Below are 22,584 nucleotides of genomic sequence, written 5' to 3'. Positions count from 1 at the left end.
ATATACAGATTACTTTTTAAACTAGAGCATAAATTTAGTCAGTGTAATACAGCAGAAGAGTTCACTCACTTTAAGACATTTTCAATTTAAATAGATATGACAATTTCTAGAAGCATAAAGTCTTTCAAATGTCTCAAGAAATTTTAATGAATATCCAGAACACAGTATCGCTATGAAGGAATCAGGACCTTGTAATATATAGAACATGTTGTGCTAACATTCACAGTTACTTACTACTATAAGTCATATAAGATTCATAAATATAGAATCAAAATATTCTAGAAAATTCTAAGGCCCTAACTCAAAGCTCCCAGCAAGGCACCTTGTCTAACTCAATGAAACTATGAGCCATGCCACACAGAGCCACCCAAGACGGACGTGTCATGGTGGAGAGTTCTGAAAAAATGTGGTCCGCTGGAGAAGGGAATGGCAAACCACTTCAGTATTCTTGCCTTGAGAACCCAGTGAACAGTATGAAAAGACAAAAAGATAGGACACTGAAAGATGAGTTCCCCAGGTCGGTAGGTGCTCAATATGCTACTGGAGATCAGTGGGGAAATAACTCCAGAAAGAATGAAGAGAAAGAGCCAAAGCAAAAACAACAGCCAGTTGTGGATGTGACTGGTGATGGAAGCAAGGTCCAATGCTGTAAAGAGCGATATTGTATAGGAACCTGGAATATTAGGTCCATGCATCAAGGCAAATTGGAAGTGGTCAAACAGGAGATGGCAAGAGTGAACATTGACATTTTAAGAATCAGCGAACTAAGATGAACTTAATGGGTGGATTTAACTCAGATGACCATTATATCTACTATCTATCTAATATCTATCTATTTGCGGGCAAGAATCCCTCAGAAGAAAAGAAGTAGCCATCATAGTAAACAAAAGAGTCCGAAATGCAGTACTTGGATACAATCTCAAAAACAACAGAATGATCTCTGTTCATTTCCAAGGCAAACCATTCAATATCATGGTAATCCAAGTCTATGCCCCAACCAGTAATGCTGAAGAAGCTGAAGTTGAATGGTTCTATGAAGATCTACAAGACCTTCTAGAACGAACACCCCAAAAAGATGTCCTTTTCATTATAGGGGACTGGAATGCAAAAGTAGGAAGTCAAGAAACACCTGGAGTAGCAGGTAAATTTGGCTTTGGAGTACAAAATGAACCAGGGGAAAGCTAACAGTTTTGCCAAGAGAACACACTAGCCATAGCAAACACCTTCTTCCAACAACACAAGAGAAGACTCTACACATGGACATCACCAGATGGTCAAAACTGAAATCAGATTGATTATATTCTTTGCAGCCAAAGATGGAGAAGCTCTATACAGACAGCAAAAACAAGACTGGGAGCTGACTGTGGCTCAGATCATGAACTGCTTATTGCCAAATTCAGACTTAAATTGAAGAAAGTAGGGAAAACCACTAGACCATTCAGGTATGACCTAAATCAAATCCCTTATGATTAAATAGTGGAAGGGACAAATAGATTTAAGGGATTGGATCTGATAGACAGAGTGCCTGATTAACTATGGACGGAGGTCCGTGACATAGTGCAGGAGGCAGGTCTCAAGATGTCCTCAAGAAAAAGAAATGCAAAAAAGCAAAATGGCTGTCTGAGGAGGCATTACAAATAGCTGTGACAAGAGGAGAAATGAAAAGCAAAGGAGGAAAGGAAAGCTTTACCCATTTGAATGCAAAGCTCCAAAGAATAGCAAAGAGAGAGAAGAAAGCCCTTCTCAGTGATCAATGCAAAGAAATAGAGGAATACAATAGAATGGGAAAGATGAGAGATCACTTCAAGAAAATTAGAGATAACAAGGGACTATTTCATGCAAATATGGGCTCAATAAAGGACAGAAGTGGTATGGACCTAACAGAAGCAGAAGATATTAAGAAGAGGTGGCAAGAATACACAGAAAAACTGTACAAAAAAGATCTTCATGACCCGGATAATCACAATGGTGTGATCACTCACCTAGAGCCAGACATGCTAGAATGTGAAGTCAAGTGGGCCTTAGGAAGCATCACTATGAACAAAGCTAGTTGAGGTGATGGAATTCCAGTGGAGCTATTTCAAATCCTAAAAGATGATGCTGTGAAAGTGCTGCACTCAATATGCCAGCAAATTTGGAAAACTCAGCAGTGGCTACAGAATTGGAAAAGGTCAGTTTTCATTCCAATCCCAAAGAAAGGCAATGCCAAAGAATCCTCAAACTACCACACTATTGCACTCATCTCACATGCTAGTAAAGTAATGCTCAAAATTCTCCAAGCCAGGCTTTAACAGTATGTGAACCATGGTTTTAGAAAAGGCAGAGAAACCAGAGATCAAATTGCCAACATCCATTGGAGCATCAAAACAGCAAGAGAGTTCCAGAAAAACATCTATTTCTGCTTTATTGACTATGCCAAAGCCTTTGACTGTGTGGATCACCACAATCTGTGGAAAATTATGAAAGAGATGGGAATACCAGACCGCCTGACCTGCCTCTTGAGAAATCTTTTTGCCAGTCAGAAAGCAACAGTTAGAACTGGACATTGAACTACAGACTGGTTCCAAATAGGAAAAGGAGTACATCAAGGCTGTATATTGTCACCCTGCTTATTTAAATTATATGCAGAGCACATCATGAGAAATGCTGGGCTGGATCAAGCACAAGCTGGAATCAAGATTGCTGGGAGAAATATCAATAACCTCAGATATGCAGATGACACCACCCTTATGGCAGAACGCAAAGAAGAACTAAAGAGCCTCTTGATGATAGTGAAAGAGGAGAGTGAAAAAGTTGGCCTAAAGCTCAACATTTGGAAAACTACAATCATGGCATCCGGTCCCATCACTTCATGGCAAATAGTTGGGGAAACAGTGGAAACAGTGGCAGACTTTATTTTGAGGGGCTCCAAAATCACTGCAGATAGTGACTGCGGCCATGAAATTAAAAAACGCTTACTCTTTGGAAGGAAAGTTAAGACCCACCTAGACAGCATATTAAAAAGCAGAGACATTACTTTGCTAACAAAGGTCCGTCTAGTCAAGGCTTTGGTTTTTCCAGTGGTCATGTATGGATGTGAGAGTTGGACTATAAAGAAAGCTGAGCACTGAAGAATTGATGCTTTCTAACTGCAGTGTTGGAGAAAACTCTTGAGGGTCCCTTGGACAGCAAGGAGATCCACCCAGTCCTTCCTAAAGGAAATCAGTCCTGAATATTCATTTGAAGGACTGATTTTTAGCTAAAACTCCAATACTTTGGCCACCTGATGCTAAGAACTGACTCATTTGAAAGACCCTGATGCTGGAAAAGATTGAAGGTAGGAGGAGAAGGGGACGACAGAGGATGAGATGGTTGGATGGCATCACCGATTCAATCAACGTAAGTTTGAGTAGACTTTGAGAGTTGGTGATGGACAAGGAGGCCTGGCATGCTGCAGTCCACGGGACACAAAGAGTCAGACATGACTGAGCAACTGAACTGAACTGAACTCTAAGCTGTGTAGCTTCAAACCCCCATGAGTTTGTGTCCTTTTCCCATGTAGTTCAGAGCCTCTTTGTGGGATCTCAGTTCTACTGAGGATGCCAGACATGCACGCACTTTGTTTTATAGTGTTTGTAATCATCTGTTACCTCTATAATTTTATACTGTATTTCTTCCAGTCTGTTTCCTTTCTACAATCTGATAGCTTAAGTCTGGGTAAAAGTTGCATGATATCATTTCAGGCAGAAGGAACCTTTGTGTCATAGACTCCTAAATGATGGAAACTGTGGGGTAATATATGTTGTTTAATTCACTAAGCTTGTAGTAATTTGTTACACAGCAATAGAATATTTGTACAGTAAATGATCAACAAGTATTTAATGATCCTTTTATTTCAAAATGTTCACTGAATCCCAGACACCAACATCTCCTTTGACTGTTGGCCTAACATTTATTCAGCAAACATAATTTTACTTTGAGCATAATCAATGACTAGCAGTAGGGTGATTTTGTGGTATATCATGCAAGCAAAATCTCTTACTCATAATGCTTTTCTGACTTTGAGATCAACATGCATTTGGTGAAGTAGTTTCAAAAAACTAATGTTTTTGTTGATATATTGATATAATAGTCAATAATAGTTTTGCCTACTCGATTTTCTGCTAGCATGACCAGTTCATTTTTGATAATTTAAAATATTTTTACAATGATGTGCTTTCAAATTAGTCTCTGGTAGTAAACCATGAACTTTCATTTGGCAGAGACTGTGTCTAATTCAGCCTTTCATTTGGAACATGTAGCAATTTCTTATACATATTAGGCACACAATCAACACTTTTTAAAAATTCATGTATGTAATATGTTGTAGAAGGACAATGGTATTTATACAAATCTAGAAAAAAATTGATTCTAAACAATTATATCTAAACCCTAGAGTTATAATTATAAAGTCAGAATTATTACTACATGGCATCTCTAATAACTAATGTATACCATGGTTTGTCCAAAAAGCTCGTTTGGGTTTGTTTATAAGATGTTAGAGAAAAACCAAAAGAACTTTATGGCCAGCCCAATACAAGCTTTACAAATGGGAGGAGTCTAATCTGGATTATATACCTTGTTTTTGTTCCATTTTTGTGGAAGATATCCTCATTTCCCAGTCACTGTGCATGTTGGCTGTCAATTGCTGACCCTTTTTGTAGAGAAACACTCAAGATGTGACAATTCTGTCATGTGGTTTACACTTCTAGGGACTAATGGTGGATAAGGTCACCTAAGACCACCCATTTCCCTTCCCCTTACTCTACCCTATTTTGTTTCCCTCTCTTTCTTATCAGCTTTTATTCTGAAAAGTACTTCCTCAAAAGAACATGCACCTGAATCTATATTGAAGTCCATGGTTTTATGATCTTTATGGTCCAGGTGTGAAGGAAGCTTCTGGGTTACAGCTTTGCCCATGTGATTCCTCTTCATTTCAGCCACTGAAAACTAAAAAAGATAAGTTATTCATCATTACCCCATTGTCCTTACCACATGTACAGTGGTGAGATAGGAACAGAAAAACTGTATTCAGCAAGAGTAGAAATGGAAGATATCTTAGGAGTCACTGGCTCTTAACAACACTGAAGTCCGTCTGAGCACAAGTGCCCAGGTCCCCTACTTGTTAGCCAGGGAATGCTCTTTGACCATAGCCAAATTCTGCTACCTGGAGTCATCCCTTTAATCCATTGTTTTCCACATCTCTTGGCTGAGCCTTCTGAGAGTTTTTTCTGTAATAAATGTCCCATGTTTGGAATAAGCAGCCTTTGTTACCTGCTTCATTCCCATATAAACTGGTAGCTAAGAGCTTATTTTTCATTTTTAAGTGTCTCAGGCCCTTAGCACCTGTGGTGTTGGTGCTTTGGCCAGAACAACTTTTTTAAAAACATTGTTATTTTTCTATGAATCTCTATGTCCCACAAAGGATATCCACAATTATTTCTGAGACTCATGTCCCTCTATTTTGGATGTACTAGCCTGCTGTGGGACAACAACACTCTTAAGATTCTTTCAAGCCATCTGTCCAGCTGCTGCTGCTGCTGCTAAGTCGCTTCAGGCATGTCCGACTCTGTGCGACCCTATAGACGGCAGCCTACCAGGCTCCGCTGTCCCTAGGATTCTCCAGGCAAGAATACTGGAGTGGGTTGCCATTTCCTTCTCCAGTGCATGAAAGGGAAAAGTTAAAGTGAAGTCACTCAGTCATGTCCGACTCTTAGCGACCCCATGGACTATAGCCTACCAGGCTCCTCCGTCCATGGCATTTTCCAGGCAAGAGTACTGGAGTGGGGTGCCATTGCCTTCTCCATCTGTCCAGCTAGTGGGGTCTATAAGCAAGGTCTCGAGTCATTTGGAACTCTTAACAAATTTTCCTGCAGCCAAAACTTTGATCATATCTTTACCTTAACACCATTTATTTGAGAAATCTTTGACAGCTAGAGAGACTGGAAATGGAAGTCTCTTCTTGTCTCACATATGCAGCCCTGAGTCCTCATATTTCTTTGAAATTTTGTGTATACACTAAATAATTTCTACTTTCCTTGTTTCTCCTTCAAAGTAACTTATCATACTCAGCAGGAAAAAATCAATTGGGACGGTCAGCATTCTAGCTAGATACCTCCTTTTCCAGATCAGAAAGTCCATTAAATAAGTTCTCTAACTTCCAACATATCCTAGGTCATACGTTTTGCCATTTTTTTTTCCTGCCAAAGAATAGCTCAGTTGTCCTATTTTGAGGCTCCAGTGACAGCTTTCTTTCTTCCTTTTGCAGTCTCCAGAAGAATTTGCCATTTATTCATCTTGCTTATGCTCCTCCTCAGACTTTTCCTTCTGCCTGATTCCAGAATCCAATGCTATATGTTGTCTTTTAGGTTTTTTTACACTGCTAACTACCAATTTCTGTGTTATTTATCTATTGCTGGATAACAGACTATCCATTAACATAGTATATCTTAAATATCTTAAGACAATAATCTTTTTTTTTTTTCTTGAGCTAATGGCCAGCAGTTTGGCCTGGATTTCCTAATGAAGATTTAGTCATGAAGTCTTTCAGATTTGTCTGTATTTCCAAAGTGTCCCTACTACTGTATCTACTACCTGTTCTGCTTGTTAGTCTGAATTTTCTTTCCATGTGGTCTTTTATTATCAAGGAGTCTTTGATTTATGACTTTGGTCACCACATCCAAAGAGGGTGAAAGGCACAATGTCTCTTAAAACCTAGGCTTGAACAGTCTTGCTTCTTTTCTTATTGAAGTACAGGATATTTACAAATTAGTTTCATGTGTACAGCATAGTAATTCAATATTTTTATGGGTCGTATTCCATTTTGAGTTATTACAAAGTAATGGCTTTATTTTCCTGTCCTGGGCAGTATATACTAGCTGTTTATTTTGTATATAGTAATTTTTATCTCTTAATTCCATATGCCTATCTTGCTCGACCCCCATTTCTTCTCCCTACTGGTAACCACTAGTTTGTTCTCTGGATCTGTGAGTCTATTACTGTTTTTTTATACATATTTGCTTTTTATATTTTAAATTCCATATGTAAGTGATAACATAGAGTATTTATCTTTCTCTGTCTGACTTATTTCACTTAGCATAATACCCTGTCGATTGATCCATGTTGTTGAATATTGCAAAATTTCATTGTTTTATGGTTGAATAATACTCTATATTGTGTGTGTATGTGAAAGTGAAAGTGTCACTCACTCATTAGTGTCTGACTCTTTGTGATCCCATGGATTATAACCCACCAGTCTCCTCTATCCATAGAATTCTCCAGGCAAGAGTACTGGAGTGGGTTGCCATTCCTTTCTCCAGGGGATCTTTCCAACCCATGTATCAAACCTGAGTCTCCTGCATTGCAGGCAGATTGCCAACCAGGGAAGCTATATATAGCTAAATATATATATATATATATCAATAGTATAGATTTATTTCAAATTTCTCTAGGAAAAAAATGCTAACTAACACTGAAAAATTTTAAACTAATAACTAAAATCTAGTGAATCTCACACATATGTTAAGTAATGTATATATAAAAATAAAATAGAGCAACAATCATAAATAATGTCTATATTTTCATAAATAGTACTTCTCATGATACTTTTTCTGAACTAAATTGTATTCCTCCTAAATTCATATGTTGAACTATGACTATATTTGGAGATAGAGTTTTTAAAAAAGTAACTAAGGTAAACTGAAACCCTACAGAAGTGGTCTTAATCCTATAGAATTAGTGAACTTATAAGAAGAGGAAAAAAGAGTGATATCTCTCTCCACTCTCACAACAAGGAAAGGCCATGTGAACACACAGTGAGAAGGCACCCGTCTCTCAGCCAGGAAGACAGTCCCTACCAGCATCTTGAATGTATTGGCACCCTGCTCTCAGACTTCCAGCCTCCAGAAGTGTAAGAGAATAATTTAACTTACTTCACCTTTCTAGGGCTTCCCTGGTGGCTCAGACTGTAAAGAATCCACCTGCAATGCGGGATACCTGGGTTTGATCCCTGGATTGGGAAGATCTCCTGGAGAAGGGAATGGCTACCCACTCCAGTATTCTTGCCTGGAGAATCCAATGGACAGAGGAGCCTAGCAGGCTACAGTCCATGGGGTCACAAAGAATTGGACACAACTGAGCAACTTCCCTGTTCACTACTTTCACTTTTAACTTTCTCTGGTTTTAGTCACACAGTATATGGTATGTTTTTGTATCTCAGCCCAAGCTGACAAACATAGTGCTTTGAGATTTTGTCCTGTCTGGATTTTTATTAAATTAGTCCACCTTTTGAAGCTGTATCACCCAATCTAACTCTTCAAAAATTATTTCACAATATTTTCCTTGATTTGTGATTAAGTAAGTTGAGACAGGCTGCATAATATAGTCCCCTCTTGGAAACTCGTAATATACATTCATTTATTACAGACTGGTGTGATTCTACTATTTAATGTCATATAACTCAAGCAAATATAGACTTCTTTCAGATTAAGTTTTTAATTTAAATTTCATCATGATGCAAGAAGAAAAAAATCCTTACTCAAAACATTGAAAAGTAGTATGTGCTTTAAGTGAAAATTTATTGAAAACATGAAGGAATGTATTAGAGACTCATGCTGTAACACTTTGTAAAAGGCCCTTTAGCCATATAAATCTCCAAATTCTATACCACATGGAGCTATTATCTTTTTCTCCATTCCCCCCTCTAAAATTCCTTGAAAAGTCATTATTTGCAAACCCATTCTGATTTTATTCTTTTTCTATTACTTATGTCTCATGGTGGTGAGATTGCTTATTTATTACAGAGCATGCTAGACCTTTTCTGCCTTCTCCTATGTATCCTTTATTCCTTTATCTACATAGATTGATAAATAAAACAAAGTAACTGCTTATAGGATTGTTTTGTTGTTTCACATTTGTTTACTCAATATTTCACGAACTTTGTTTTAATTCATCTGTCACTATCATAAAGAATGAATATTTTACAGGATACAAACTAGGAATACGAGTTATAAGCATAGTTTTGTGTTTACAGGATTTGAAACCAGTTATTCCTCTCACGGATGTGCATGTGAGCTAAGTTGCTTCAGTTGTGTCCAACTGTTTGTGACTTCACGGACTGTAGCCCACTAGGCTGCTCTGTCCATGGGATTCTCTAGGCAAGAATACTGGGGTAGGTTGCCATGCCTTTTTTGGGGATCTTCCCAACCCAGGGATCAAACCAACATCTCTTACGTCTCCTGGGTTGACAAGCGAGTTCTTTACCACTATCAGCACCTGGTAAAAGAGATGAAACCAAAAGGGAGAACCACCAGGAAAAACTAGACTGAAAAATGTCATGGTCCATGTAGAACTGAGAATAGCTTATTCTCCCCAGCCATAGATAAGAGCTTCCATATCTTCTAGGTTGTTTGTTTTATTATAAGTGAAGTCACTCAGTCGTGTCTGACTCTTTGCGACCCCATGGACTGTAACCTACCAGGCTCCTCCATCCATGGGTTTTTCCAGGCAAGAGTACTGGAGTGGGTTGCCATTGCCTTCACCAGAGCAGCTTCCCGACCCAGGGATCGGACCCAGGTCTCCTGCATTGTAGGCAGATGCTTTACCATCTGAGCCACCAGGGAAGTCTGTTTTATTGGTGCATAATTATCCATAGCAATTTCTTGTGACTCTTTGTATTTCTGTGGTGTCAGTTGTACCTTCTGTTTTTCACTTCTTATTTTATTGAGTTGAGTTCTCTTTTTTTTTCTTTTGATGACTCTGGCTGAAGGTTTGTTAGTTGTATTTATCCTTTCAAAGAAACAAGCTTTCAGTTTTCTTGATCTTTTAAATCATGTTTTTGGTCTCCATTTCATTTATTTCTTTCTATGGCACAGTTGGCTATGGTCTAAGAGTCCCAGAGTTAGTGCTGAACCATACTGGTAGGCAGGTAAGCCGCTGGGCCCTGGTGCTAATAGGCTAGATAAATCACTGCAAAATGACACTTGCTAGCACCAGTGTCTTCACGATAGAATGAGCTTTCACAAATGAGTGCTGCCACCCTGTGTGTTCCCGAGGGGAGTCCCAGTTGCCTTCTCTTTCTCTGGCAAGATTAGCAAGTGGATCTGCCCCAGGTTCTGTTCAAATTACTCTGTGTCCTGGGTCTGGGAGCATGGGCCCTTTAGTAGTATAGTTTCTGTTTCCTCCAATCCTCTGGCTCTCCATATGCAGATCCCACTGACCTTTAAAGCCAGACTTTCTGGGAACTCATCCTGCCAGTGCAGGACCTCCAGGCTCGGGTGCCCAGCATGGAGGGAACCTCTGTAGTAGTGATTGTCCTTCCATTTGTGAGTTGCCTACTCAAGGACATGGCTTTTGACTATACATCTCTGCCCCTCCTACCCGTTTCACTGTGACTGCTTCTTCAAATCTTTAATTAAGAAATCTTTCTGCTAGTCTTCAGGTCATTCTCACTGATAGTTGCTCTGTTAATAGTTGGCATGCGTATGGCAAGAGGTGAGCTCTGCCTTCTACTCTGCCGTCTTGTTCACCCTGAAGTCTTTTAAGTGATATTCATGATTTTCTTTTTCCCTAGAGTATAAGCTCCATGAAGAAAGGAGATACTTTTTGGTTCACTGATGTGTCTCAGTCATGTAGCCTGGCACATAACAGGAGCTTATGTATTTCTTAATAAAATAAATGGTAGATATACACTGTTATTCTAAGTAAAGTATCAATTTAATTAATGTGATATCTTAAATATAAATTTAATGATGTAAAAAACACAGGTTTGAAATTCAAGATACCTTCTATGTGTATAATTTTAATATGTGTTTAGATTATGTGTCTATTTCTCTTTGAAATTTAAGACATCACGTCTGTTTTAGTCAACATCTTTGATAGAAAATATAATATTTTTAAAAAGAACAAATCATGAAATAAATTTATAGTTCTCTAAGTAATGTTGATATGAAAAGCAACATCTGCCTTTGCCCAGAAAAGGAGAAAGTCTATTTAATATTTTGTTTGTAAAATTGGTGGCAGAATCATATTTATTACGGTTAACAATTGTCAATTAGTTCAATTATGGATAAATTGAACCTAAGAAATCAAGTATCTGGAACATTTATTTAAATTGGATTTCTAAAAAGAATATCCCAGAAGAAGAGTGAATAAACTTTTCTCAAACCAGGGTACTTTTAATTTAGAAGACATGATATTAATATATAAAAAAGATATATTAAATGTACTCAAATGTATTTTAATATTACCAAAGGCATACAAGTATCAAGCTTTTGAATATGTTTTGATACTTCTAAAGCTCTTAGGCATATTTTATGACAAGGCAAACTTTATTACATCAGTATAATGGGACTTAAGTTTTAATTTGCCTTTTAATCTTCTGATAAATTGCTTTCAGCAAATGTAAAATTAATAAACACTGATTTCTGAGCTTTTTATTAATTCCTTTGTGTAGCAGATTATTTATACATTTAAAGCAGCTTAAATTACGCTTAGATAACTTATTAATGAACTGTGAGAGTATAAAGCCTTACAAATCTTTTACATGATCAACTATAAATTTAGTAGGAAAATTTGGTCTAATAATAATTAGATTTAACAAGATCATATTCAATTATCCTTATCTATAGCTGCACTGCTTCTATAGTTTATCCTTTGGGATTCTCTTGTTTGTTAGAAGAGGGTAATTAAAATTACAAATTAGGAACAAAAAAAGGAAACAACATTTCATGGTCCACATTAAGATGGTACACAACTCATGTTTGTTTTTAGTGTTTCTTTATAATTTAACATAATAGATAATCAAAGTAGTTCTTGGATAAATTGTTAAATTATTTTAGCTGTAGATATATCTAGTAATATGGTGTTTAGAAGAATGCCCAGTTAAATTTTTTAAATCCCTAATTTTGCACCCATTCTAATGACAATCCTGACTAACACTGAGCTCCTGCAATGATAATAATTAAATCCTCAATAATACACAAAATTAGATCATATATTTTGCATACAACTTGAAGATTTACCCCATGTAGCAATATATCTGATTGCATTGCTTTAAAAATCACCTGAAATTTATTCTGAATATAACATAAATAATGTAATTTTTATTTTAATATGGGTATATTTTCTTTTTTAAAGAAAAATTTTATTTTTGACATAAATGTAGATTCATCTGCAGTTATAGGAAATAATACAGCCATACCATGTTACCCTTTACCTGGTTTCCCCAATAGTAACATCCTACAGAAGGATAGCCCAGTATCACAGTCAGGAGGTTAACATGGACATAGTCATGTCATACAGAACATTTCCATTACCATAGAATCCTTTTATATTGCCCTTTTATAGACACATCTACTTCCCTTTCCCAACTTCTCGAAACTACTAATCTGTTCTCTGTTTCTATGATTATATTTTAAAAGTGTTCTATGCATGTAATCTTTAGATAACAGTTATTTTCCACCAATTTCACTATTTCCTAGTGATTCCTTCAGGTTGTTGTAAGTATCAGTATATTCCTTTATACTGTTGGATAGTATTATATGGTGTGGATGTATCATAGCTCATTTAACAAATCATCTGCTTAGGAAAAATCTACATTTTTTTCTAGATTTTGGCTACTACAAATAATGCTTTTATAAACATTTATGTGTAGGTTTTTGTATGAACATAATTTTTTTATTTCTGATGACCTTGCTCAGCTTGTTTATTAGCTCTAGGGTTTCCTTTATTTTTTTTTTTTTTGGATTTGTTTCTGATTGTTTAATCATGGATCCTGTGGGATTTTCTGAGTAGTCATGTTATCTGAAAATAAACATAGTTTTATATCTTCATTTCTGATCTTTACACCTTTTCTTTTTTATCGCACGAGCAGGAACTTTTACTTGTATGTTAAGTATGGTGATAGTGGACATCTTTGCATTGCTTCTCATCTTAAAGGAAAAGTAATGCAGTCCAACAATAGGTTTCTTGTTAACTGTAGGCTGAGGAGGTTGCCTGGGCTTGCTTTCTTTTTTTTATTTTTAAAGTAATTGAGTAATTTCTGTAGTGAATGAGTGATGAACTTTGTCAAAGATTTTTTCATTGACTTATGTAGTCAGGTGACTTCTGTTCCCTGCATCTGTAAATACGGTGAATTCATTGCTTGGCTTTTATATATTGAACCAGTTTTGCACCCTTAGAATAAATTTCATTTGGTCATGATGTAGAACTCTTTTTATTAATATAATGATAAATCCATTTGTTAACATTTTGTTAAAGATTTTTGTATATATATTCACTGGACATACTGGTTTGTGATTTTCTCTTTTTTTGTACTGCATTTGTTTGCTATCAAGGTAAAGATATTTATTTGATATTAGAGTAAAACTAAGTTCATAAAGTTAATTTAGAAGTGTTCCCTCTTGTTTTCGAGAAGAGTTTGAGTGGTTTGAGTGTTGATTCTTCTTTAAACTTTAGGTAGAATTTTCCAGTGAGTTTCACTGGAAACTGTGAACATTAGCTGTGTTCCCAATCCAAACTTAGGTCTGCTTGCCAACATGCAAAAAGTGGATCTACTGACACCAGGTTATGGTGAAGAAATGCCCAGCATTCATTGCAGGGCACCAAGCAAAGAGTCTAGGTAGCTGGTGTTTAAAAGACCTGAACTTCCCAAAGGCTTTCAGAGAAAATTTTTTTAAAGACAAGGTGAGAGACGGGGGTTCTGGATTGGTAATCAGCTTGTGGAAATTTTGATTGGTTGGTGGTGAGGTAATCAGGAATTAACATCTTCAACTTGATGGTTCTAACTGCTCTGGGACCTACATTCTTGTAGGCAACGTACAGTGAACTGTCTGGTGGGGGTTTCAATATCTGCAAAATAGCTCAGAGGTCATGACTCAGAATATCATCGCTAGCCCTTGAAAGTGAAAGTGAAGTCACTCAGTCATGTCTGACTCTTTGCGACCCCATGGACTGTAGCCTACCAGGCTTCTCCGTCCATGGGGTTTTCCAGGCAAGAATACTGGAGTGGGGTGCCATTTCCTTCTCCAGGGGAACTTCCCCACCCAGGGATTGATAGCCCTTGAGGAGGAACTAAAACTCCTTGACGTTATTTAATGGCTAAACTATTATTTTTCCTCTTGATTGAACTGGTTTCCTTTTTCTCCTGCATTTTCTCACTTCTTTCATTAAATTTATTCTTTATAACTCAGGGAAGGCCTAGAAGGCTAAAGTTTTTCTTCAGACTAGAGGAAGGTGGAGCACACAGGGTGGTGGTGTCTATTCTGGGACAGCCTAGAATCCTGTTTGGTTACAGCTGGACCTGTAGAAACACAATAGTCATGTTACCTATTTCATATTGTATGACTTGTGGTAGTTTGTATCTTTTGAGGAAATAGTCGACTATCTAAGTTGTCAAATTTATGTACATAGAATTCTTCATAGTATTCTATAATTATCCTTTTCATATCTATAAAGTCTGTAGTAGCTCTTTTTCATTTCAGACATGGTTAATATTTACTACCCCTTTTTCCTTTGTTGGTCTTGATAGAAGTTCATGAACTGTATTGATATTTTTCAGAAGCTGCTCTCTGTTTCATTGATTTTTTTCTATTGTTTTACTGGTTTCAATTTCATTGAATTCTGCTCTTATCTCTATTGTTTCCACTGCTTGCTTTGGTTTTAGTTTGTTCTTTTTCGAGTTTCTTGAGGTGGGAACTTGGATTATTGATTTGGGATTTTTCTCCTTTCTAAAGCATGCAGTCACTGTTATAATTCCCCCCGCAGCCACGCTTTGGCTGTGTGTGTCCCACAGATTTTCATGTTTTATTTTCATTTAGTTCAGTATATTTTTCTAATTTATTTTAAAACATCCTTTTTGACTGTGGATACTTCCAAGTACATGGTTTTATTTCTAAGTGTTTGGAGAATTTTCTATTATTTTTCTGCTATTGAGTTCCATTTTGGTTGGAGAATATACTGCATATGCTTTCACTTCTTTTAAATTTATTTTAGGTGTTCTTTATGATCTAGCATATGGTTTTCATCCATATATGTTCCATGAATTCTCAAAAAGAAGTGTTCTGCTGTTGTAGGGTGTATTGGCTGGAAAAAAAAATTATCTTACTTTTTCTTCATCTGAGAATATTCCCCATTCTTCCTTTATACCCAAAAGATATTTTCAGTGGGTATGGGAATCTAGGTTGACTACTCCATTCTTCTAGCAACTAAAAAGTATTGTGCCACCTCTTTCTAGCCCCCATGGTTTCTTATGAAGAGAATGTTTTCATTCTAATAATTTTTCCCTGTAAGTAAGGTGCTGCTTCTCTGACTACTTCAAGATTTTTGTCTTTAGTTTCCCAAAGTTTAATTATGTTGTACCTTACCAAGTATTTTGGGGATATTTTTATGTTTGGGGTTTGTCTAACTTACCAGACCTGTCGATTTGTATCTTTTGAAAAATTCGAATGATAAACTCATTGCTACAGTTCAGTGATAATATCTTCATGCACTTTTCTAGTTCTCCTCTCTTTCCTTCTCCTTCCAGGACACTAATGACATGAATATTCATTCTTTTTCTTTCATAATTTCATAAATCCCACAAGGCCTTGTTCATGGTTTTCTAGCCTATTTTCTCTCTTTTCTTCAGATTTAGTAATTTATATTTTTCTGTCTTCAAGTTCACTGATACTTTTGTCTATCCTCTTCAGTCTGCTGGTTTTCCCATCTATTGAGCTGCTTGTCACTGTATTTTTCAGTTATGAAATTTTCATTTATTGATAATTGTTAGTTATATCTTCCACTTATTTGCTGATACTTTGTTAAGTTTGTGAGACTTTGTTTTTTTATTTTCTTTTTCATCTGCATCAACTGTGTTCATCATTGTATGTGAAGCATTTTTTGAGGTTGCTTTAAAATCTCTAATAGTTCTAACATCTTTGTTGTTTGGGTTTTTTCATTTGTTTTTCATTGATTTCATCCAATTTGAGTATGACAAGTAATTTTCTTTTGCAATGTGGATATTTTGAGTATTATATTAAAAGGGTCTGGATTTAAACCTTCTCTTTCGGTTGGCTTGCTGTGATGTCAATCTGGTATGGGAACAGCCTCATTATTGCCAAGTAGGTATAGGAATTCAGTGTCCTCACTCAGCCTTCACTGACATTTTGAGGAAGAGCTTACTTTTTGGTGGGTATGAAAGTGTCAGCTTCCCATTTGGCCTCCACTCAGACCTCTTTGGTTGAGAGAAATAGAAATGTGTCATTGTTGCTCCCTGAATAGCTTCATCTGCTGCCAGGGGGAAAGTATGGTAGCTGTGTCCACACTTGGTGGAGATAAAAGTCCTGACTCTCCACTAGATCCCCTCTTAATCCACTGAAGGGTGAGAGGTTGGATGCCTCACTATTGCTGGGCAATAGAAGTACAGTCTTTCTTTGTGGTCTACACTGACTCCTCAGGCAGAAGAGGGCATCATTACTCCATGGAAAAGATGAAATTCCATCTCCCTATTCGGATCTTCTCTGATACCACTCCAATGAAAGTTGGCTGGGGGCGGAGGGGAGGGGAGGATTGTTACAGCCCTGCAATGATGGAAATCAAGATTCTTTGCCCAGCATTTGTTGGTTGGGGGTGGGGGGGTGCATGTGGGGCAGCTTGTTTTTCTGTGCTGTTCTATGGACTAGAGTAGTTAATGTTTAAAAGATTGCTGTATTGTCACATGTCACTTTTCTGGTCTCCTGCTAAAGAGAGCAGTCTTCTGACTTTTTATTTCTCTCCATTTTTCGGTATTTCCAAGTTAATGGTTTCTTTAGCTCTAAGCCTGGGACATACAAGACAAAAAGAAAATCCAGTGAATTCACCTGTATGTTGTACCTTGGACTTTGAAATTTCTAGCTAAGCTGCCATATTCTCTATCTTTTGGAATTTCCTTATATTTGTTTTATATATGATAAGTAAGATGTTAGTCATATTTAGGACGAATAATAGAGAAAAGTACATCTGTCCATCTTCCTAGAAGCAAAAGAGATGAATGTTTTGAAATATTAAATGTATGTATATATTTTACCATAAGTAATGCTTTCCCCTGAATATCTACTTTTAAAACCTATGGCTACTCTAAGGCTTTCTGCCAAAGTAAAGAGAGCATAGCTCTCTAATGGCTGTAAGAATGGATCCATTATTGATTTACTATGTAGAGTATAAGTTAAAAGTATAATTTTTTTTTTGCACAGGTAAGTTATTTATTACCCATTTTAAATTATAATTGCTCCCTTTTATAGTACACATGCTTTGGAGACTAGGATCTTGATGCTTAATTATAAACTTTTGATATAAAGAACTTAAGGTGGGTTCCTTCCTTATAAGATATAAATAAAAAGGTTTTACTCAATAACCAGGGATCTTCAGGGGAATGAGACAGAAGTGAGGTAAGAGGTTTTTATTAATCTCCTACCACAACTCAAGTTGAAAGGAAAAAATCAAAACAGAGGGGAATAGTGCCCTCCTGTTCCCTTTCCAGAACTCTGATAGAGACCATCCCACAGAAAGTCTCATACAAATAGTAGTAGCCACTGCAGAGTAGATCTAGGGAGTGCTAGAAGTAGCTCTGTTGTACTGTACTGAGGTTCTAAAGTTCCTCTCTTCTCTCAGTTGGAAAGGCAGATGAGAGTTGACAGCTACTGAGGTTGCAGTGGGGCAGCATTAGCAAGTATCTCATCAATAGATGGGATGATACTGTGTGGCAGAGGTCAGGGGTTGAGAGCTAATCCACAAAACAGATGGAGAATCTGAATGAGACTCAGAGGTTCTGCACAGTGAGCTAGAGTTGAAGTAGAGTGGAGCTAGTGGAGAAAAGAGGTACACTTGACTCCTCTGTGGAGGGATTACAACCTGGGTTCTACCGGCTTTGTACTTGACGAATGAAATCTAGGAGCACAACTAGTCTATGTGAAAAATTTCATCTCTATGAAGCCTGGGGAGAAAGCGGAGGAAAAGAAAGAAACTTCTCAGCTTGGGCTTCCCTGGACTTCACCAGGACTTCTCAGGTGGCTCAGATGGTAAAGCATCTGCCTACAATGCGGGAGACCCGGGTTGGAAAGATCTCCTGGAGAAGTAAATGGCAGCCCACTCCAGTATTCTTGCCTGGAGAACCCCATGGATGGAGGAACCTGGCAGGCTACAGTCCATGGGGTTGCGAAGAGTCAGACACAACTGAAGTGGCTTAGCACACACACACCATTTAGCAAACAGGATCCTAGTTCACTCCAGTGCTTAAAATATCTTCTGTCTTTTGTTTCAGTGAAGTTGAGTGTAATCTCTCTCTCCTGTTGCAATAGTCTGGAATAAAGTCTTGGCTGTTTAATACCATCTAATGCAATTTTTCTTTGACACACAATTATCTATATACCTATAGGTTACGTATACACCTGTAGGATTATCCTCACCTTGTAATCATGTCTTTTTCCTGTTAACTTACAGTGTTATCGAGAGGTAGAGTTTATTTCTCTATCCCTTGAACCTATGCTATTCTTTTTTATTTTTTTTTTTAATGTGGAATATGGCAGAAGTAGACAATGTGCCAGTGTGAAGCTAGACATCAAGAAGCCTGGGGCACACTTTGCCACAGTCAACCTGCTTCTTTCTGTGGTCAAGTGAGTGAGTTTAGCTGAGACCAGCTCTAATTGCTGACTTGAACAATTGGATACAAATATTTCGTAGAGCTTTTGTGGCTAGGAAAAGTATAATTGTAAAGCAATGCCATAGTGAAATATGATGTAAACATACACATGTGATTATGAAATTTTTTAATTTTCAAACTTGGCAACCCCCTCTTTCCCATTAGGTGACCCATGTATAAATTAAGATATATAGATTTCCATTTGCTTACATCAGCAGAAATATGCTATGATATCTCAGTATTGGACATCTTTTTGTCCTCTGCTAAACTATCTACTTTAAGGAGTAAAATACATTCCATCTTCCTCAAGGCTCAAATTGCCAAAAAATATCAAATCTAACTAAAAATGATCCCTTTAAAGTGATCGATTTAATTATAGTACTTTGTTTTCTTAGTTCACTGGAGTCACCAATTAAAATAACAGACTCAAGCAGATGGGCTTTGAGAGGATAAGAGGTCAATTTACCATGTCATGGAGAAAAAGGAACAGAATTAAAGCAGTTTACTAAAAAGTAACTTCAAAGAACCAATACTGCAAATTAAAGTGTGCTCCAAAATGTTACTCACATATATTTTAATATATTGCATTAGTTATCAATTAAAATCAAAGTTCTACTTCAGAATTCTATCTCTTTGAGGCACATTTATTTCTAAAAGAATTGTCTCTCTTTCTAAAAACAGATGTTTTCTACAATTAATGAAATTAGTCTTCATTTTCAAGATTTCTGAGCAAACTTGTTAGACTGTTCATACCTGGCTTCACTTCTGACCTAATTTTAATTTGCAGAACATAATTTGAGCTTGAGGATATCATTATTCATAGCATTTTTCTAATTATATTAAATAAGAGTTAATCTTTGAATAAAAAATGATATTCAAAAAAAACTGAGTTGTTTCTTCTCTTCTTAAATGTAGATAAAAACAGGACCAGTCCTTGCTAACTTTTCTGTTGCTGATACTTCCCTCATAAAATATGCATGTTGTTTCATTGTTTATAATTGCCTTGGGAAAGCACTTACTTACACCTGTTGGTAAATAAAGAATTCATAAATTTACAACATTTTAAAATTTTTGATGCTCTCATCTTTCAATTCAATTGAAAATAGGGTATAAATTTTGGGCATGTGCTTTCATTACTAACGTGAATCGCTTTCTTATATTTTGTTAAATTCTTAAACTCAAGTGTATTTCTTAAACTAATCATCAAGGTTATTTTCATGACTAGAATTTATTGCTGTATGTATGAGTTTACCAAAATTGCAAATTTTGCTTTCTAGTTATAGAGTTTTAAAATGTTATATTCAACAGTTTTTATAATGCTAACATTAAGTAAATAATGTTGTAAATAAATAGAGCAGGATAATTATCTTTGATCTCATGGTTAAGTTATTGAAAATATTTGGATATTGAATTATAAATAAAGTTAGGATAATTCTGTTTTTCCTAACTCCAAGCCCTTATAATTTACAAAAACTCTTTGAGATAATTGGTGACAGTTATAATGCTCTACTTTTTTTTATAACTCCCCTGGTTTCAGAAAGCATTTAAGATAACTAGCAGGTATACTTATTAATTGCTTAGAGGTTTATTAAAAATAAAAGCTACCATTTTACAATATTTCTTCAAGTAATATATTACAAAATATGTATTATATTTTATAATCAAAAAATCCATTTAGAGTTCAGTAAATTTAACCCCATTTGTTCTTCATCATTCAGCTAATATTTAGAAGTACAGAAACTGTACTTTGTAGTACAGTTTGAAATCTAGAAGTGTGGTGCTTCCAGATTACTTCTTCTTTATCAGAACTGTATTGGCTATTTAGAGTTCTTGATAGTTCATACAAATTTTAGTATTGTGTTTTCTATCTGTGAAATATACTATTGGAATTTTTATAGGAAAAACACTGACTCTTTTAGATGACTTTGAACTGTGTGGACATTTAAATAAATTAATACTTCCAATCCATGAATGAACAGAAGATATCTTTTCACTTGTTTTGTGTTCTTCAATTTCTTTCATCAAATTTTTGTAATTTTTATTGTATAAAACTTTCACCTTTTTGGTTTAATTTATTCATAAGTATTTTATTGTTTTAATGCTATTATAGATAAGAATTCTCTTAAGTTGCTTTTTCAGATATTTTATTGTTAGTGTACAGAAACATGATTGATTTTTGTATACTGATTTTGTAGCTTGCAACTTTACTGAATTTGTTGATTCTAAAAGTCTTTGTGATTTTCCAAACATAAGATCGTATCATCAAAAAAAAAAACAGTTTTACTTCTTCTTTTCTGATTTAACTTTATTTCTTTTTCTTGTCTTGTTATAGGAGTAAGAATGGGCAGAGTAGTGTGAATGGGCACCCTTATATTCTTCCTGATCTAGAGGAAAAGCTTTTAACCATTCATAGTCAAGTTTGATATTAGTTGTGGACTTGACATACAGGCCTTTATTATAAGATATGTTTCTTTTATCCCCAGTTTCTTAAGCATTTTTATAATGTTTAATTTTGTCAAATGTGGGTCAAGATAACAGAAAAGATAGGGAAACATATGAAATGAAATGAAAGTAGTTCAAAATTAGCATTTTTAGTTAAAAATATGTCTGAAGTGCAGAGAAGTTTAGCTAGTAATAAAAAACATCCCAGATAAACTTGAACAAAAATGTTTGAGACACAGCTAAAAATATAAACGCCATAAACCTTATATTACATTTTGCTTCTGTTTGATTTTCTTTAACTTCTTTCTCAGAAAGAATCAGATTTCAGAAAAGTTTTTCAAAAACTGGTAGAGAAAACAATGTGTTTTTGAGCACATCCTACTGAGCTGGAAGGATTCGAATCACAGTCCTTATCTCTAGTGTTCAGTAAGATGTGAAGTACTTCTTAGAAATGATTCTGTTGGTCTGTATACAAAATATGAATTCACAGGCAAAAATTGTGAAGTGTCAGTGTTTACCTTAACATACTTAAATAATACTTATCTAATAACTGGGACCTATCTCATTTTTTCATATGTTTGGATATATCCTGTGCCCCTCAGACATAGTAGATAATCAGGCTCCTATGTTCTTGGTTAGAAAAAATAGCAATCTGAGATTGTTCTTCCTCAACTGTAATTGGTGAGGTATTAGGGAATACGGCAGAGCTGCTGAAATATTTGTGTGTGTGTGCACGCATGCACGTGCGCGCATGTAGGTAGCATGCTGTCATGTAACAAAAGGCACCAGAAACCTTCCTTTTAAGTTCATACACCTGCCAGAAGTTGTGACCAGCTTCCTCTCCGTAAGACTTTATAAGCAGTGTGAGAGCCAGCTCTGCAAACACTCATTTTCAACCTACTTGATATAAGTGATGTGTCCATTTGTAGAATAATTCTGTCATGGAAAGTGATGAATTGTTTCCCACATAAGAGATAAGAGGAAGTTTTTCCCTTCTTTAAAGCCAAGGGAGTTGGATTCCAAAAGAATCATTTTTAAAGCCTGGAGCCCCATACGAGGTGAGGGTATTGGTCTTTCATACACTAGTTCAGTGTCTATGCGACTAGAATATGAGTAAAAAGCACAAGTTCTCCAAAGATAAAAAATAATACAGATTCCAAATATGTACACTTACATTACTGCCTCAAGGTTGAGGAAACAAGGATGGCCATATAAGAAATGCAAACAATAATATGCATCAGCAGAGTATAGGGTAATACCAGCTGGAGAACAGGCCTAAAAAAGGACTCAACTTGCTTAAAAAATCAGTGCTGAAGTGAATTGCTCTGGAATGATCTACCCATTTGAAGTTTGCCTGGGCATCTCCTTGAATCCCACAGCTCGAGAATGAGGGTAATTAAAACACCCAAGCCAAATGGGGATTGATGTTGGGAATGAAAGCAGACTGTAACCAATTTCAGTTATATAAGGAT

At 36.2% G+C, this 22,584-nt stretch overlaps 1 protein-coding gene across 2 annotated transcripts in view; it reads left to right on the top strand.

Annotated features, from left to right (window-relative positions):
* The window catches only part of LOC145509773 (uncharacterized), a 565,222-nt gene that overhangs the window by 202,872 nt on the left and 339,766 nt on the right, over positions 1 to 22,584 (top strand). Inside the window, exon 3 of one of the 2 annotated variants that reach the window (XM_081499062.1) lies at positions 7,812 to 7,927. The exons of the other annotated variant lie outside the window; for it this stretch is intronic. Within the exon in view, the coding sequence (XP_081355188.1) occupies positions 7,812 to 7,927 (116 nt within the window). The remainder of the gene's footprint in view (positions 1 to 7,811; positions 7,928 to 22,584) is intronic. 2 annotated transcript variants of the gene reach the window in all.

The sequence above is a fragment of the Giraffa tippelskirchi genome, chromosome 6 (assembly GCF_054371585.1).
Source record: "Giraffa tippelskirchi isolate mGirTip1 chromosome 6, T2T-mGirTip1v1.2.pri, whole genome shotgun sequence".
NCBI lineage: Eukaryota > Metazoa > Chordata > Mammalia > Artiodactyla > Giraffidae > Giraffa > Giraffa tippelskirchi.
The sequence above is the reverse complement of the archived record's forward strand: the minus strand, read 5'-3'. Positions and strand labels throughout refer to the sequence as shown.